Source organism: Lepidochelys olivacea (assembly GCF_965140295.1).
Source record: "Lepidochelys olivacea isolate rLepOli2 genome assembly, chromosome: 3".
In the NCBI taxonomy this organism is placed as follows: Eukaryota; Metazoa; Chordata; order Testudines; family Cheloniidae; genus Lepidochelys; species Lepidochelys olivacea.
The window spans coordinates 147,558,681-147,577,414 of record NC_140413.1 but is presented as its reverse complement, the minus strand read 5'-3'; the positions used below and the strand labels follow the sequence as shown (position 1 = coordinate 147,577,414).

General features: G+C 38.4%; 1 protein-coding gene across 1 annotated transcript in view; it reads right to left on the bottom strand.

The window, feature by feature from the left end:
- Positions 1–18,734, bottom strand: part of BIRC6 (baculoviral IAP repeat containing 6) — a gene marked incomplete at its 5' end in the record, with an annotated part of 315,285 nt that overhangs the window by 19,859 nt on the left and 276,692 nt on the right. Inside the window, 4 exon segments of the mRNA XM_084624643.1 lie at positions 446–634; positions 13,406–13,483; positions 15,677–15,838; positions 17,008–17,225. Of these exon segments, the coding sequence (XP_084480769.1) occupies positions 446–634; positions 13,406–13,483; positions 15,677–15,838; positions 17,008–17,225 (647 nt within the window).

Genomic DNA, 18,734 nt, shown 5'->3' with positions numbered 1-18,734 from the left:
ATGCCCAACTACAAAATGGGGAATAACTGGCTATGTGGTAGTACTGCTGAAAAGGATCTGAGGGTTATAGTGGATCGTAGGTTGAATATGAGTCAATGATGTGATGCAACTGCGAAAAAGACTAATATTCTGTGGTATATTAACAGGAATGTATGTAAGACATGGGAGGTAACTGTCCCACTTTGCTTGACACTGGTGAGGCCTCAGCTGGAGTAGTGTTTCCAATTCTGGGCACCACACGTTAGGAAGGATGTGGATAAATTAGAAACTCCAGAGGAGAGCAACAAAAATGATAAAAAGTTTAGAAAACCTGACCTCTGCAGTAAGGTTAAAAAAAACTGGGCACATTTAGTCATGAGTAAAGATGAGTGACTGGGGACCTGATAACAGTCTTTAAATATGTTAAAGGCAAAAGCCAGTGTTTACTTTGTTTCATAATACCTACCTCCTTAAAACATGGTGAAGGGTTTCTGATTTGTTCAAGCATAGCCCACTTGACGGTTGCCTGTCGTATATTTCCATCATATTCTCTGGAACTCTGTGTACCACTAGGAGTACCTCTAGATCTTTCATATCCCGGTTCATTAAAATAGGGTTCTGCTACCAATATGAGGGACTGGACAGACACCAACACCTGTGGAGAGAAGCAGTAAATGAGTAAATGAAAAATAATTCAGTCCATTACATAGTGACCACCACTTGTTTTTAAAATATATTATATATTACAAGCTTTGTCTTCATTGCAAGAAATATTTTATGACAAATTAATTAATGTATGCTGTAAAATATGAATATTTCATACAAGTGGGGAATTGTGTTCCATCTGAAACAATTACCATACTTATACTAAAAACCATCATCCACACAACTGTAAACCTAGTCCAAGAAAAAATAAATTAGAAAACTGTACCATCATAAATATGTAAAGACATATTACTTCCAGAGCTAAACATTTTTTGAATAAATAGGCCTGGCCCCACGTGGATTTTTAAGCCGTTTGAACAAACTAACAATGGTTTCTTTTATTACATTTAAAAACTTAACCATTGTTAGTTTGTTCAAACTGCTTAAACATCCATAATCAATGGAGGTAAAAATTCTAGCTTTCAGGTCCAAGCATAGCACAGATGCAGCACATAAATTTTGAGACTAAAAGCCAAGCACTGTAAGTATAAATTGAATATTTATAAAATGAAAGAGTATAAAAGTTACACAACACACATTAAAATTAAATAGCTGAAGTGCAACTGCTTCACTATTACCAGTCACACCCTGATTCAGGATTCTGTGGTTTTCCTGCCACATCTCCTGATATTGCCAATGCCTAAAGCACCTCTCCCTAAAGTAACTTCGCTATTAGTGCCATGGTTAATTACTACAGAAGAAACTCAGCTCTTCCCAGACCAAAAGTAGCTAAAATGAACTTTCAAAGTCGTAAAAAAACCCACAAAAGTTCTATAGGAAATACAAACTCAGTGTTCAGTAAGCTGACTGCACATTCACTATTCATTTTATTGGGATTTATATACACATGAAAGATATCTAACCATATGCACTAGGTAATCCTCAAAAAAACCCTCAGAAGTACCTACATGAAACACAACACTCCAACCTACCTAATGTGCAGTAACAACATTCAGTTAGACCCATGGCCAGCAATCAAATAGATATTTAATGCTAAACTCCCTCTCCAAAAATTCACCATCACCACAATTCTCCCTTATTTTCAAATACCTAAATAAATTTTGGCTGAAAAAAATGTAAATTTAACAACCAATCACAGATGCAGGATTACTGAGAAATTTCTGAACACTTTTGGCACAAGAAGCCTACTAAAACAAATTGCTGAAAATTATTACTTTAAAATTAAGAAAAACTGATAAACATTTTAATGCAGAAGTGCCTACGAACTGCAACTCTAATTATTTGTTTAAGTATCTAAGTGGCCACAATTTTATCTATAAAATAAAATTGTGCTGAGTGTTTGCCAATCACACTAAGTCAATATTAGCTGCGGGAACTCAGCACCTCTGAAAATTAGACATCTGTTTAGGTGTCCTAATATGGATTTAGGTGTTGAACTTTAGGCATGCAAGTTTAAAACTTCTGATCAATATCTAGTGCAAATTATAAGTGTATGTCTAAGTAAATGGAAGCGAGTTAGTTTCAGTGGAATTCCCTATGTAGCTTACTACCACAAAACATTATACTCCATTTGACATGGGGAAAAAAGCTTTGAAATTTAGATGCAAAGAAACCATTTAAAAGAATAAGTAGATGTCTGATCATTCTCTTTTTAAAAGAAAAAAGTATTATTTCAAAGTTTTTAGATCTACTGATATTATATTGGCTATATAATATAATGTAAATTGGTACTTTAGTTATTTATTTGTAAAGATTATGGTTAACTGAAAGGGCCCAAATATTCTTCTCAGACACACAAAACAAATATGAGGACAGAATTTGGCCTTGGCTTCCCTCTTTTCACCATCTGAACAAGAAGAAACTCAATTCTTATTTGAAACAGAAGTTTAAACAATCATTTTAAAATATTTTAATGAAGTATCAGGTGAATGAAATTAGATTTTTGTAGACCCATTCTCATGATTGTTACATCTCTGATGATCTGGAGGTCATTCTAGCATTTGATAACACAAGGAGGAGTGGGTAAACCTATTTTGATCAAAACGATTCTTGTTATTGAATTCATTTGCACCACAAAGAAATGAAGAAGGGACAGCATAGTCTAGTGCACTGGTTCCCAAACTTGTTCCGCCGCTTGTGCAGGGAAAGCCCCTGGTGGGCCAGGCCGGTTTGTTTACCTGCCGCGTCTACAGGTTCGTCCGATCGCGGCTCCCAGTGGCCACAGTTCGCTGCTCCAGGCCAATGGGAGCTGCTGGAAGCGGCAGCCAGTATGTCCCTCAGCCCACGCCGCTTCCAGCAGCTCCCATTGGCCTGGAGCAGCGAACCGCGGCCACTAGGAGCCGCGATTGGACGAACCTGCGGACGCGGCAGGTAAACAAACCAGCCCGGCCCATCAGGGGCTTTCCCTGAACAAGCGGCAGAACATGTTTGGGAACCACTAGTCTAGTGGGCTGAGTGGGGGACTGGAATCTCAGAACATCTGAGTTATAGTCTCGTTTGGCCTTTAATTCACTGAGTCATCTTGGTCATACTGCTTAAATCTTTCTGTGACTCAGTTTCTCCATCTCTCCACCTCTAACTCAGTCACGGGCTGTTTATGTATTTAGCAGTTCAAACATGTTAAATGCTATTACAACATACTGTATAATCAGAACTGCTAAACAGAACCTCTACAAAAGTTAGCTGCCATTGCTGCATATGAAATAAATACTTGTGAGCTTCCATTCAGGTACTTTTCTAATGCAGAAAATGTGTTATGTTTTCATCTCCATATCAACATCAAAAGTCATTTCTCTTGAAATAAAAATTCTTGTGCTTGTTGAATAAAAGTTAGACTATATTCATCAAAAATGTAGGCTAACAAACATGGATGCCCCTCCCCTCCCCAAGGAATCAAGAGATACCAAAAAAGGGGTGTGTGTTGTTAAGATTTATTATAAGGCTGTTGTCTTGCTATCTAGTTCTTTCAGTATCAGATCTTAAACTGAGTCAGCTTGTGGTTGCCCTACCTAATGGATGTCATGTTTCATATAAAAAAAATTATTTTGGGTTCTTTTTATCTACAAAATAAAATTGTGGTTTTTCTGTTACAATAAAGAGTGGAATTTTCACAAGTGCTTACAGTCAGCCTAATGCTGCTCCCCCTGAAGTCAATGGAAGCTGAGTTTGGTCAATTCTGAAAGCGTTTGAAAAATCCCACTCCAAAATGCTACATGTCAAAACTTGTCATAAAATCAGTGTTGAACTTATAGGATTCACTATATAAAGACGACAAAAACTCTGCCATATATACAGTTCAAACATCTTACATTCTGGGTATTTTAAAATTTAGACATAGTAGACACTGAATAGATATTAGCTATTCATGGCTTTGAACATTATGCACAGTCCTAATTAATAAGCAGATTTGCTGCTGTATAATATGTTTTCAGCTACCTACCTACAATCTCTGAACTGAATTTTCCACTTTCATCTGTGTTAGAAAATGATAAACTCCTGAAACATTCTGGGTGGTCTAACAATAGTTTGATCTTTGAACCAGGAAAACATTTAGTGCCTAATTGTTTCCAAGCAATTTATTTAGTCCTGCAGCTGCTTTCCATTTAATAGCTATAAAGTATTTTTATTCCTCACAGTGAAGAAATTTTACAACAGTGTTCTCTTACTACCTTCAAAATGGAACCCTGATAAAATAAAATAACCAGCAGACCATGGATTTCAATATAAAATTACAAACTATTTCTAAACTAGGTTTCTTTGTAATAATCAAATCTAACATTCTACAGAAACATACTACTAATGATCGCCTCCCCTCTCCCAGATGTAATCTGTAATTACATAAGTGAATAAAGAAAATGTCTGTTGAACTAAATTAATCTAAACCAAACGAGGATAAAAGGCCTCTGGTGAACTCAGGGTTTCTATCATACAAGCCTTTATTCATTAAGTTTTTAGTTAACGTTTTCCAAACAAACATTCAGTTTATCCTATTTTTCGTCAATTAATGTTTACAAAGTAGTTTAAAATGCAAAGAATTATGGCCCAGATGGTCTCTATGTATGAAAAACCTAGTCTGGAGAACAATTTTGTCCAGAAAAAGCTTTAAGTACAAGACTACCTCCGATCTGATCAGGACATAGGAATAAAAGCCAAGGCCTAATGGGAAGGACCTGGGGCAGAAAACCACCCTGTACAAGCGAAAAACCACTTTGAGGTGAGGAAGAAATTAAGTAAGGGCCAGGAAACCCAAACAAGCAATTTGAGTACATGAACGGACTTTGCTATAGTTTTTATTTTGCGTGTGTGTAACAACTGGTGAATTTATACAGGCTTTGTATTAAATTTCCATAATATTCTGCCTAAGTGTCTGTTTTATGTTCGTCAACTGCAAAATCCCATGCTTCCTGGTCATTGCTGGATTATTTTTAATCCCCATTCGTTGCTGTGGCTAATATATGAGCTTTATTCAGTTGATTTATTAGCAGGTTTTGGAAGAGCTTCTTTATAGTTATGGATAGCACATACTTCATTTTCCCATCCATTTCTCACTATTTATGATACTATGAAATTTGGAGGCTGCTTTGCATTCAACATAAACACCATGATATAGATGTTAAATGATTCCTGCAAGATAAGAGCTCAATCTCCCATCTTTTACATGCCTAGCCAAAATCAGCACTTGGGTGAAAAGCAGCTGTCTAGAGCTGAGCCAAGACAGGCTGAAATAATGTGGGTAGGAAGAGGGAAGCACTTTGAAGAATTTGCCTCCTCTATAATATTTCTCACTAGAGAGAGCAATTGTCTTCAAATAGTTCAGTCAGTTTGCAGTCTGAGTGCCCTTTGGACTCCTCAGTACTACTAGATGTCCAACTACCCCCTGCAGCAACTGCTGCCAACTTTCAGGTGCAGACAAAACCGCAGTGCTCCCTGTAAGATCTCCAGGCTTGATTACTGAAACTCAAATATAGGAGTGAAGCCCCACACCCTAAAAGTTCCAGCTGGTACAAAACATCCATTCTGCTTAGCAACACAACTGATGGCAATCACCCCAGTGCTCTCCTTTCTGTGCCGACTCCCCACAGGGTGCAGAGTCCAGTTCATGGTCTGTCCAAATATGCAAAACCCTCCAATGGAATTGGCTCTCACTACCTGAGAAATTGCTTCTCCCTGAGACCATGAGCTCCCATGACAGCTAAGATGAAACTGTTGACCAACAGGGGGAGGCTTGTGAGTGCAGGAGACAGAACTTTCACAGACTCTGCTCCTTGACTATGGAACTCACCCCTACAAGAAACAAGAATGACCAGTGAGTTACCAGTTTCAGAGCTAAATGTAAAAATTTATTTCTCTGGCTTCACTTTTCCTCAGTAATGTCTTCCCTCACACACTTAGACACAATCAAACAAGCAAGCAAAGCCAACATGTATTTATTCTACAGACTTGGAAGGAAGAAATAAAAAATGCTACTCCTATTTTTTTCAGAGTAGCAGCCATGTTAGTCTGTATCCGCAAAAAGAAAAGGAGTACTTGTGGCACCTTAGAGAGTAACAAATTTATTTGAGCATAAGCTTTTGTGAGCTACAGCTCACTTCATTGGATGCATTCAGTGGAAAATACAGTGGTGAGATTTATATACACAGAGAACATGAAACAATGGGTGTTACCATACACACTGTAACCAGAGTGACCCTGTAAGGTGAGCTATTACCAGCAGGAGAGCGGGGGGGTGGGGGGGAGGAGAGAAAACCTTTTGTAGTGATAATCAAGGTGGGCCATTTCCAGCAGTTGACAAGAACTTCTGAGGAACAGTGGCGGGGGAGAGAGGGGGAGGAAGGGCGGAAGGGAATAAACATGGGGAAATAGTTTTACTTTGTGTAATGACCCATTCACTCCCAGTCTTTATTCAAGCCTAAGTTAATTGTATCCAGTTTGCAAATTAATTCCAATTCAGCAGTCTCTTGTTGGAGTCTGTTTTTGAAGTTTTTTTGTTGAAGAATTGCCACTTTTAGGTCTGTAATCAAGTGACCAAAGAGGCTGAAGTGTTCTCCAACTGGTTTTTGAATGTTATAATTCTTGACGTCTGATTTGTGTCCATTTATTCTTTTACATAGAGACTGTCCAGTTTGGCCAATGTACATGGTAGAGGGGCATTCACACTGCTATGGGTACCCGCATGGCCCCACAGTATGCCAACATTTTTATGGCTGACTTAGAACAACACTTCCTCAGCTCTCGTCCCCTAATGCCCCTACTCTACTTGCGCTATATTGATGACATCTTCATCATCTGGACCCATGGAAAAGAAGCCCTTGAGGAATTCCACCATGATTTCAACAATTTCCATCCCACCATCAACCTCAGCCTGGACCAGTCCACACAAGAGATCCACTTCCTGGACACTACGGTGCTAATAAGCGATAGTCACATAAACACCACCCTATACTGGAAACCTACTGACCGCTATGCCTACCTACATGCCTCCAGCTTTCATCCAGACCACACCACAGGATCCATCGTCTATAGCCAAGCTCTACGATACAACCGCATTTGCTCCAACCCCTCAGACAGAGACAAACACCTACAAGATCTCTATCAAGCATTCTTACAACTACAATACCCACCTGCTGAAGTGAAGAAACAGATTGACAGAGCCAGAAGAGTACCCAGAAGTCGCCTACTACAGGACAGGCCCAAGAAAGAAAATAACAGAACGCCACTAGCCGTCACCTTCAGCACCCCAACTAAAACCTCTCCAACGCATCATCAGGGATCTACAACCTATCCTGAAGGACAACCCATCACTCTCACAGATCTTGGGAGACAGGCCAGTCCTTGCTTACACACAGCCCCCCAACCTGAAGCAAACACTCACCAGCAACCACACACCACACAACAGAACCACTAACCCAGGAACCTATCCTTGCAACAAAGCCCGTTGCCAACTGTGTCCACATATCTATTCAGGGGACACTATCATAGGGCCTAATCACATCAGCCACACTATCAGAGGCTCGTTCACCTGCACATCCACCAATGTGATATATGCCATCATGTGCCAGCAATGCCCCTCTGCCATGTACATTGGCCAAACTGGACAGTCTCTATGTAAAAGAATAAATGGACACAAATCAGACGTCAAGAAATAGAACATTCAAAAACCAGTTGGAGAACACTTCAATCTCTTTGGTCACTTGATTACAGACCTAAAAGTGGCAATTCTTCAACAAAAAAACTTCAGAAACAGACTCCAACGAGAGACTGCTGAATTGGAATTAATTTGCAAACTGGATACAATTAACTTAGGCTTGAATGAAGACTGGGAGTGGATGGGTCATTACACAAAGTAAAACTATTTCGCCATGTTTATTCCCCCCCTCCGCCGCCCCAAGTTCCTCAGAAGTTCTTGTCAACTGCTGGAAATGGCCCACCTTGATTATCACTACAAAAGGTGTTCTCCCTCCCCTCCCACCGCTCTCTTTACCTGATCACTCTCGTTACAGTGTGTATGGTAACACCCATTGTTTCATGTTCTCTATGTATATAAATCTCCCCACTGTATTTTCCATTGAATGCATCCGATGAAGCGAGCTGTAGCTCACGAAAGCTTATGCTCAAATAAATTTGTTAGTCTCTAAGGTGCCACAAGTCCTTCTTTTCTTTTTACTCCTATTTTTGTACAGCTGGGAGGCAATCAGATATTACCAGTGATGGGAGCCATTTAAGTACCTACATAGTGCCTCTTGTTTTGAAAGAAAAAAACAAATGACACACTGAAGAATTTCTTTACATGTAGTATTAAGTTTTACAGGTGTGTTTATTTCCTATCTCCACACTTTACATGAAAAGATTGTTATGCTTATCAGTTACGATAGTCTAGCCTCTGGTCTAGGAGGAAGATAAACTTTAGTGTAGATTTCGCACTTTACTACCAGTCCCCCTTGTGATACTGCCAGATATGTGACAATTATATGTTTTCCCACAATTATTACCATATGTCCAGTCATATTCACTCTTAAGGAGAAGGAATATTGTGAGAATCAGAAATACATTTAAAGTCAGAATGATTTTGTTGAATTACCTCCCCTATAACTTCTTATTCAACAACTACACTCCTCAGGGTGTTGTGTATTCATATTTTGATACTGTCAGAAAGAGAAACTTTCAAAAAGTCGCCATAGAATCTGGATTTCATTGACGCAGATAGTAAAACCCTATGTTTCAATAAAAATATAAACAGATTTTGTAGAATACATGGTACTGCTCTCCTGATGTTTGAGAAGAATCTCAAGCCTTAACTGTTTAAAAAAAAAAAAAAAAACCCCAAAAAACTACACCCCCCCCCAAACTGGACTTTTCCACTTATATATTTACAGAATGAAATTATTTTCTAAAGTTAATCGTTTATCTACTGTGCTACTTTACTGTCCAATCCCATACTCAGCAAAAAAAAATATGAAATTAAAAAACAGATTCTTGCAGAGAAGAAAATTTCATGTCATTAGCATACCAGGATGCTAAAGAAGGTAATCTGCAGCAAACATGTCCATGTTAAAAAAAACCAAAAACCCTCTTAACTGGTACTATGCTTTGCAGTCATTTCAAAATGAAAATTAGATGGCTCTGTTGAAAACTAAGCTAATCACCAAAATTGAAATTATGTATTTTCCCCCAGAACATTCCTTTTATAGGAAAGTATTTGCAAAAGTATTAAGAAAAACTTATTTACAAGCATTATTGCCCATGAATCTGGTTAACTCCCTATAGTCACAAACCAGTATTCTTTATTAAATGTCCAATTATAACAGCCTTTAGGAGTGTATTAAAATGACTTAACCACGGCTGCCTTTAGCATTCTGAAAACTAGTAACAACTGTGTGTTAGAGCATTGTGCTAATTTTTTTTTAAAACAGGAATTACCTATTCCTGTGAAATCAACCAGCTAAATTTAGATTATCTACACTGTACCAATAACAATTTGTCCTATGTCTTGTATAATTCATTCATCACACAGATTCTGCACGTCTTCCCACAATATACAAAAAAAGAGGGACCTAAACCTTTCGCTATAGATATAAATATAAAATATATGCAGGCTCACACACACATTCTCATAGTTTATGCTGCTTGTAACAGATTTTAGCATACTCATAAGTGAATGTACAATGCATACGCCACCAAAAAATAAAAGTAAAAAACAACAACTAAAAATAGAAACAAGTTCAAGAAAAAATTACCCCATTACCTCTTGGGAAGGAAATAAGTGAGACAAGGCTGGAGATCTAGGCCTTTTTCTACAACATTGAGAAGCCTAATGAGGGAAACAAGGAACCTGCCACAACACCATAGGGTGGTAAGGCACAAGATCATACCATGGGGCTTAGAAGGATTGAGACTAAAAACTCCTATGAGCACAAACCAAGAACCTCAATCCTTGTTCTAGGAGCTGTCTAGAAAGACAGGCTGCAAAGTACATCCCAGATGGCACTGTGCCCAATCAAATTGTCCCTGAAACCAAAAGCCCATAATGGGGGACAAACTAGTTTCTTGATCTATCCAGAGATAAACTGGCCCTCAAAACTGATAAATCTAGGTATTAGCACTAGAGAAGTGAGGTCAGCATCAAGAGAAGAAGCAGATGGTGTCTTCAGCATCTGCATTGGAGAGAGAGAACATTTAGAACCAAAACTTCCAGCAGCAAGGACTGGTCCCATCTCTGATTCATAGAATGATTTTTCTTTTTAGAGCACTGGATTCCCCAGGCATCAAGGAATTTTCATTTATCTGCTTTCTCTTAACTTTATGCTTTACAGCAGAGAACAGAAGTTTCCAGGGCCTCCCCCCCCAGATTTAGAAGGAACTAGAGATGGCTGATGACTTACTGCTGTTCAGAGAGGACTGAACCTCTGTAGCTTTCTCTAGTGCTGCAAGTATAATTGGCACCAACCTTTGAGGTTTCACCAGGCACAGTCACTGAAGAAGGCTCTACCTTTGAAAGAGCAGCACCAGCCAACTCCACCAACTTTGGAGCTGGAGAATGGGTCAAGAAAGGCTTTGGTGCAGCAAGAGCAGAGGACTGAGTCTCCCCTTTCTCAGAATCATAGTAGCTATAATATGCTCTATGGTCACAAAAGGCTCCCAAGGCTTATGGTGTCTCATCACAGTGGGACTATGAAGAGCCCATGCTGAAAATAATATTATTTTCATCCTGTAATCCATTTTGTCAACTCTGTAGCTAATACGCTGGATACAATTTAAGCAGTGGCTGTGTAGAATATTTCAACACCTTTATGAACAATGCCCTTTTATTTTTTACTGTTCATGTGTTACAAAAAGAATAACGTTTCCCTGTCCTTCCTTCTGAAGTCTGAAACCCCATTTTGTATTCTCAAATCAGGGACTGTATCGGTTTCCAAGATGTGTAAAAAAAGTATTGGTCACTTTCAAATAATTTCTTCTGTCCATTTGTTTACAACTTTTGGATCTATCTTTTCTGGCTCTGCTAATACGTAGTTAATTTTATGAGGTTTTATTGAAACTTTGGCCTCCTCTGAACTGTCACCTGTATTTGCTTGCTCATAATTCCTCTTCCTGATTTTGTTTAGAATTGGAAAGGTAGTTATTTACTACTTCAGCCATCCTGGATTTCTCCATTATTTGTTCCTCTGACTCTTGAAAGAGATCTCAAAGAGAGGTCTTATTTTTAACTTAACTATACTCTAATCCGTAGGTTTCATCTGAAGTCTGTTTTTTGCTTTTGTTTTTTTTCTTTTTTGGATCTCCAAAACAAGCACCACATTTCAGCACTGGATGACCCCTAACAGACCTGTTTAAGTTAAACTTCTCTCTGAAAACTGTTTCTCCACTACTGTGACAAGTAACACTTAACATTATTGTAACTGGAACATTAGTCAGTTTACTTTGCTTTTGACAACACTTTGTACAATCATTTTTACTGGTTTTCCTGTTAATGTGAATGCTTCATATACAATAGAAATAGAAAAAATAAACGATAGGAAAATGCGGCAGGAGGAACTGAAGTACATGAAATTACTTTAGCTTAAGTTTTGAATTTGTCTTGATTTTAAGTTGACAGTTCCCCTGTAACTAGCATAATTTCATTTTTTAAAAATATATACACATACACATACTTACAGTATGTAAATTTAAGCATGTGTGCAAATCTTTGCAGGACTCGGGCCTAATTTCAGACCTCTGATCCCCGGAAGGGAAAATACCTCCATAAATCTACATGGGGGAAGTTGAGCAAACGCTTGAATATAAGTCAGCTTTCTATGCACTGAACCTCAATCATTATCAGAATGACTTTCTCCTCATACAAAAGCATTGTATGTTAAATTGTCAAAATATTCACTATGCTTTTAGCTTCTCTTATGAAGTAAAGTAGGATGTCAAACCAGGTTCCCAGAGACAAAAGCTAGCATATAAACAGTAATATTTCCACTGCCTTCCATGCTTAGTGGACAGGAGTCCTCCCTCTTCCTTTTGGTGTCCAGATATCTCCCCCTATTTCTACCTGATTTCTACCCTTCCACCCTCAAAGGCCATAACTGCCATCCTTCTTTCAGCCAAGAAATGAACTGGGACTGCTTCCAGAACCTGTCAGTAATGGGACAAGGGCTAGCTCGAGTAATAATTTTCCTTGGCTATGCTGTTCTTGCTTCTTCTGAGGCCAGGTCTACACTACAGACCTATATTGGTATAACTATGTCACTCAGAGATGTGAAAAATCCACACTCCCGAGCGACGCAGTTATACCGACCTAACCCCCCAGCCCTCTCACACGTAGACAGCACTATGTCAACGGGAGAGCTTCTCCCATGGACACAGCAACCGCCTCTCAGGGAGGTGGATTAATGATGCCAATGGGAGAAGCTCTCCTGTTGGCATAGCAGCATCTTCACTAAAGTGCTACAGGGGCACAGTCACACACATGAAAACAAGCCCTCGAAGTACACGGAATTAAAAGACTTAACTAGATCAACTAGGTTGCCAGTAATTTACATTTAACTCTTGAGCACAAGAAGTTAGGATTTCCCAAGAGTAACAAACTCTGACTGTCAAGTCCTAAGATTTATAAAACAGATACAGATTTAGATTTTTTCTTTTCCAGAGGTGCTAGCCTCATGAATATTTGAATACACAGGTATTCACATTATTAGTTACAGTGCTGTAATTCAACAAGCTACTTTCTTTTGTTATTTGCAGCTGTTAAGAGATACTAGAACAAAAGTCACAATATGGACAGCTATAAGAAGAGGATTTTAAAATTTAGGTTTTGCTAAATAATACATATTAGTATTTTATTTTGGGGACTGTAGCTGCTAGCTGGAAACTGGCTGGAAATAAGTACATAAAGATTGTTATAGTATCCCATACAGCTTCTGGGGTAATGAGTGAAAGTTTACGTAGAAGAAATCAATGATAAGGAGGTCTCACTCAGTGTGGGACATTTACAGCATATTAATTCCATTCCAAAATAATAAGAAATCTAATTGATGACCAACAGTCGTTAAATTTTCCACAGCACTTTCATTGTTCAGTGAGGGGCTCTTGGTTAGCTACAGGTTCCCACAAGCAAAATGGAAAAGTAACTAAGAAATTTCTTTTGTCCATGGTATTTTATGAAGAAAAAAAGTTGTTTAAAGTTCTAAGGTAGAAAAGCTAAGGAAAGAGCAGACATTTTTCTGATATTTATTGGTTCTTACACAACGTGTTTTGAAGAGGAAGAAGAAATGCTTACTTGCAAAAAACTTGAAGTCTGGGGATTCCACTTCTCTTCTGGTCTTCCATGCCATGTGTTAAGTATGCTTAAACAGACCTGCAGATAAAATTTTTAATAAGGTCGGGCATAAAATGCACAGGGACAAAATCTGCATAGTTAAATTAACATGACGTTTAGACTTAAAACAACATTTTTAAACTAATAGGAATTTGTAGGGCATCAAAATATATTGTGAACTATGACATATTAGATCTTTTTGAATATCAAACTTTGAAATGGTAACCAAATTAAAGTATACAAATTATAGACAAAGTTCAACTAGGACAGTATGCTAGCAAATGAGTGAAACAGAGAAATTAAAAAAAAATAAAAAATCATAGAAAAACGTCACGAACTCTGGAGGTTCCAAAACATATGCCTCACACAAATTCAATATCCCTGAGAATGTAATGACTTCTTCCCTGCCTTCCCTTAAAAATACTTTTTTTTTTTTAAAAAAGGAAAAGGAAACTATTTAGCCAAACAGTATAGATGAACACGCTCTAACACACACACACACACACACACACACATACACCTACCTATATCAAGAGAGCATGAACATTCTTGAATGCTTATGACTGATATGGACTCTGTTTTTCAACAGCACTTTTGTATTTAAGACAGGGGAATGTCTGAAACTAGATCTAAGACTGGAACAAAATCAAGGAAAGGGATTGAGTTGGGGTGCATGAGAGTAGGAGTTCAAGGAGATCCTGAGTGTCAGAGGTTCAGCCCAAATGAAGGCCATTCCTTAAATCCCATACACTGAAAAGGGGCCTCCCTCAAAGCGTTCTGAAATATGTCAGGTGCCACCTGAGGTGGCAGGTGACCATTGTCAACAAGGTCCCAGAAGCGTGTCTGCTTTAAGCAGCCTCTTTCAGAGTCCCTGTAGCAGCGGCGGAGGAAATTCAAGTATGACGAATATTAAAAGTTACACAAAAGTACTTTATGGAGAACGAACAGTTTGCATTCCTCTTTCACACGCAATCACCACCCTGGGACCTATGCAGAAATCCCACCAGTGAGCATCCCCAGATTATTTTGAGCACCTCTCTTTAAAATTCCCACTGGAGAACGGAAGAATTAGCTGCTTGTTGGTTTCTGAGGAATATTGCTAGAGTTCTTAAGTAATCTATCTATTTACCTACTTTAGGTAATTATGTGGCCTCCATTACCAAAATATTTGAGTGTCTCAACACCCCAGTGAAGCAAAGAAGTACTACTGTCCCTATTTTACAAAATGGGCAACTGAGGCAGAGAGACTAAGGGTAAAATTTCCAAAAGCACCTGACTGACTTGGTCTAAATCCCATTTCAAAAATGACCTGGCAATTTAGGAACACAAGGCCCTTGACTTTTAATAAAGCTTATGTGGTTTTGAAAATTTTACGCAAAGATATTTAGGAGCCTACATCCCACTTTCAAAAGTGACTTGGGCTCTTTGGATACTGATAACATAACACAAGTGCTCAGCCTATGAAATCTGGTGAGGAGGATGGAAAAGATGATGACCTTCTAGTGAGGTTTGCAGTTCTCCCCCTCAGATACGTGGTTGTTTGTTTGTTTGTTTTTGTTTTTTTTAAATATTTCCCAATTGTTGCAATCTGGTCCATACCATAAGGGAAAAAAGCCCCAGGGTAAGTCATCTCTGGCAGTATACAAAGAGGGGGTGAAGTCCATTAGTAATAGGGAAATCAACCCAATTTCCTTTCAGTTTGGAAGGCAAATTTTAACAAGAAGCTTCTGGGAGCCCTTGAGAACCCCCACCAACATATAATCAGTCAAGAACAGCTGATAACCTTGGCTTCAGGGAGGAAAAATAAATTAGCACTTCTGCATATATAGTGCATAAAAGAAAAAAAGAAAGTTATATTAATAATGTATGCATAGCACAATTAATGATAAACTGTACTTTTATTAAAAGTTCTCTCTCGCATGCAAAGGCAGACCACAAATTTTCTGCACAAACCTGCAAATTTCACACTTCCTTTCCTGGTTTGCTCTTCCTCTGTGCAGCTGCTGTGATTTACAGTAGAGAAATTTAAACTAACCTTCACCTCTAAAGTGCAGGTTAACCGTGGTTGAGACAGCATGAGCGAGCACAGGCACAAGCAAGATTCTTGTCCATTTCACTTTGTTCCTAGCACAACACAAAGCAGGGCAGCAGGACAGACTGACCAACTGACCGACCAAGAAGTATACTTGAATACTGAATTTCATCATGAGAACTAAGTTCAATGCACATTACCTTGCCATCATTGTAAAGATTTGGATTAAATCTCACACTATGGCCTCCAGTTGTTTCCAGATTCACAAGTGGAGGTGAATTCGGATAGTCTTGTGGAAAATATACATCAAATTCAAAGCAACCATTTGCATAAGGGGTGTCTGCTGGGCCAGTTATGAGCACCTATCATATAAAAAGAAATGTGACAAATTGCAGTTTTAAACATTTTATAATTGGTATCTTGAGAGGTTACAGGATAAACTTATTTTTCACTTCCAGTTCTACTTTGAAAATAATGCCTACATAAAAATGTCATAGTCTTACAAATCTGTCTAACCTAGTTGCATTAGTGATTAATCTAAGTTGTTAATGCCTCTCTCTCCTGGTAGCACTACCCAGCCAAAGCAGTTTGGAAGCTAAGTCTACTCCTTTTTTGTACGTCATTAATAGATTGTTTACTAAATACCAATTACAGGGTCATTCTGAGTGCGTCTACACTGCAGTTAAACACCCTTGGTTGGTGCATGTCAACTGACTCCGGCTCGCAGGGCTTGGACCACAGAGCGTTTAACTTAGATGCAGATGTTCAGGACTGGACTGGAGCACACGTTCTGGGACCCTGCGAGGGGGAAGGGTCTCAGGGCCAGCCCGAGCCCAAATGTTTACACCTCAGTTAAACAGCTGATAGCCTGAGCCCTGCAAGCCCTAGTCAGCTGACATGAGCCAGCCACAGGTGTTTAACTGCAGTGTAGATATACCCTCAGTTACATCTCTGCAAGCCAACTGAAGGCAGTGGGGTTGAACAGGAGCCACTAATGGTATACTTTGAATGTAATGGGGTTGCACGAGTATATGTAAGGGCAAATTTTGGCCTGCAGAATCTATTTCTAGTGACGAAAAGGAGGAAAGAATCTGGCTTGACTTTCAAATCCTGGGCTAAGTCTCAAGGCTAGTAATTAGAAAAGAGATGGCTTTACTTGTAAATTGAGCTTATTTTACATGGAAGTTATTGAGAAATTGATGTAGAACTGCAAGATACCATGTTTGTATCAACTTTTCAGAGCAGAACCTCACTTTAAAAAAAAATCCAAAAAATAAAATTATGCACCTATTTCTTTCATTAATCTGGCCCTTCTCTCCAGTTTTAACAGGACTTAACACACCGAGAATGGGTATGGAATATACACCAAGTTGCTAGGACTCTCGTCACCTACAGGAAGTTTATAGAAGTTACAACTGGAAACGATTAAAATGGTAAATTGAATAGTCATGTTTCTCATCAGTATTTAAAAATATTCTCCTAAATGTTTGTTCTACTGAGTACAGAGTCAGAAAGCGCCTTTGTTTCTTACCTTCATGATATCAAGCCGTTCCTCATCACAGCGTACAAAGACACTGGATGAAGATGAAAGTGGCAGTGATGTTGAAAGAGTCACAGCTTCTTGAGCAAGACGTCGAGCCCTGGCAGCACTGTTTGCATCACTTGCATTTTTCACCTGAGACATGTAGTGGTAATTTACTTTAAAAACTAGTTTTCCATCATCAACTTCAGAAACCATTTCAAATGTATCTAGAATAGTGAAAATAATATTTTTATTGCATTAGAAAAATAACGTTACTAATTGATTGATGGTGAATAAAGTGTCAAACTGATACCCATTGAAAAGTTACATTCCATGTAATCAAAACATTCTGCCCTTTCACGCCTCTTTTCTAGGCAGTTTTGTGAGTTAATATAGTGACCACAGAAAATGAAGCATAAGCAGTACTGGGTAGAAGAATCAAGTATAGTTCAGCAGGTTTATAAGCTTCCATGCACAACCATGTTAATGTACCTCAATTCTGATCTATAAAACGTCCTGTTATTCCAGACTAAGCACATTGTGGTCCTAAGGAATGAATAACAATAATTCTAGTCATGGCTCTATTTGGAGCAGACTGCCAACTATGTTTAATATGGGAAAATATTCATAAATATTAGAATGAGACCAGATTTTTTGTCATCATTTGTCATTAAATGAAATTTGATACTTGGTGCCAAAGGTGAAAAGATAGCACCAATAACTCTCCCAGCTACATTCTCTGTTTTCATTGGCAATAAGCTGAAAATAAAATTGATACTAACATAAAAGATAATGTAGCCAAAATGACAACAAGACCTCTATTTGTGACATAAACACTACTCTCAAAATAACAAATGATTTGTCAAGCCACCTTCAATCCTAGTCCTGGCTTCTTTTTCTGAACCCCCACCACCCAAACTTGTATGTTGTGTAACAGAGGAATAGCAGTGAATTCCATAATTAAGGTTATGGGAGCCTTTCGACTAGAAGACTGACTTTGATTCACCATTTAAATATTCTGAGAAAAAGAACTCTTCTGTCTGAAATTCTTCATGCTCTGAGGCAAGAGGCAAATTACTGGGGAAATGTTGAGTTTAATCTGAAAAGTGTTTTTTGAGACAAGGGACCTAGAAAGAGTGCTTTTTCACTTCTGCAAGATGTGTTGGGGGGAGGGGGTGTTTGGGGTTTTTTTTGGACAAAGCAACTTGGTCTAAATACTACAGCTTTGTTTTGAACCATGAATTACTGTACTGTTTTCTTAGGGATGGATGAAAAGCTTTGGATTTAGGATGCAAAGTTTTGAATCCTGGGAGACTCAAGAAGGTTTCTGTGATTATTACAAGCTCCATGAAGGGTCTTGTAAATATTGGATTGGAAATTTTACAAGACCAAATATCCTACATGATTTCTAGTACTTATTTGAAATACTGCAAGAACATTCTCTCATACAGTATTTTGACTCTTGGTCTTAGATGGCCAGATTTTTAGGATAGTTTTATTTTTTTCTGGAATCACATGTATTTCATGGACCTAGTCCTCCAAACCCTTAGTCACCCATGTGAATAGTCCCCACTGACATCAAATGGGCTACTTCAGATTACTCACGTGAAGATTTATAGGACTGGAACACATTAATTGATCAAATAAAAAAGAATTTTGTGTATGAGCCAGCAAGAGCACCTAGCAATAAATTATATTTAAAAAAATCTTTTTAATGCTACTCATACATTTTTTAG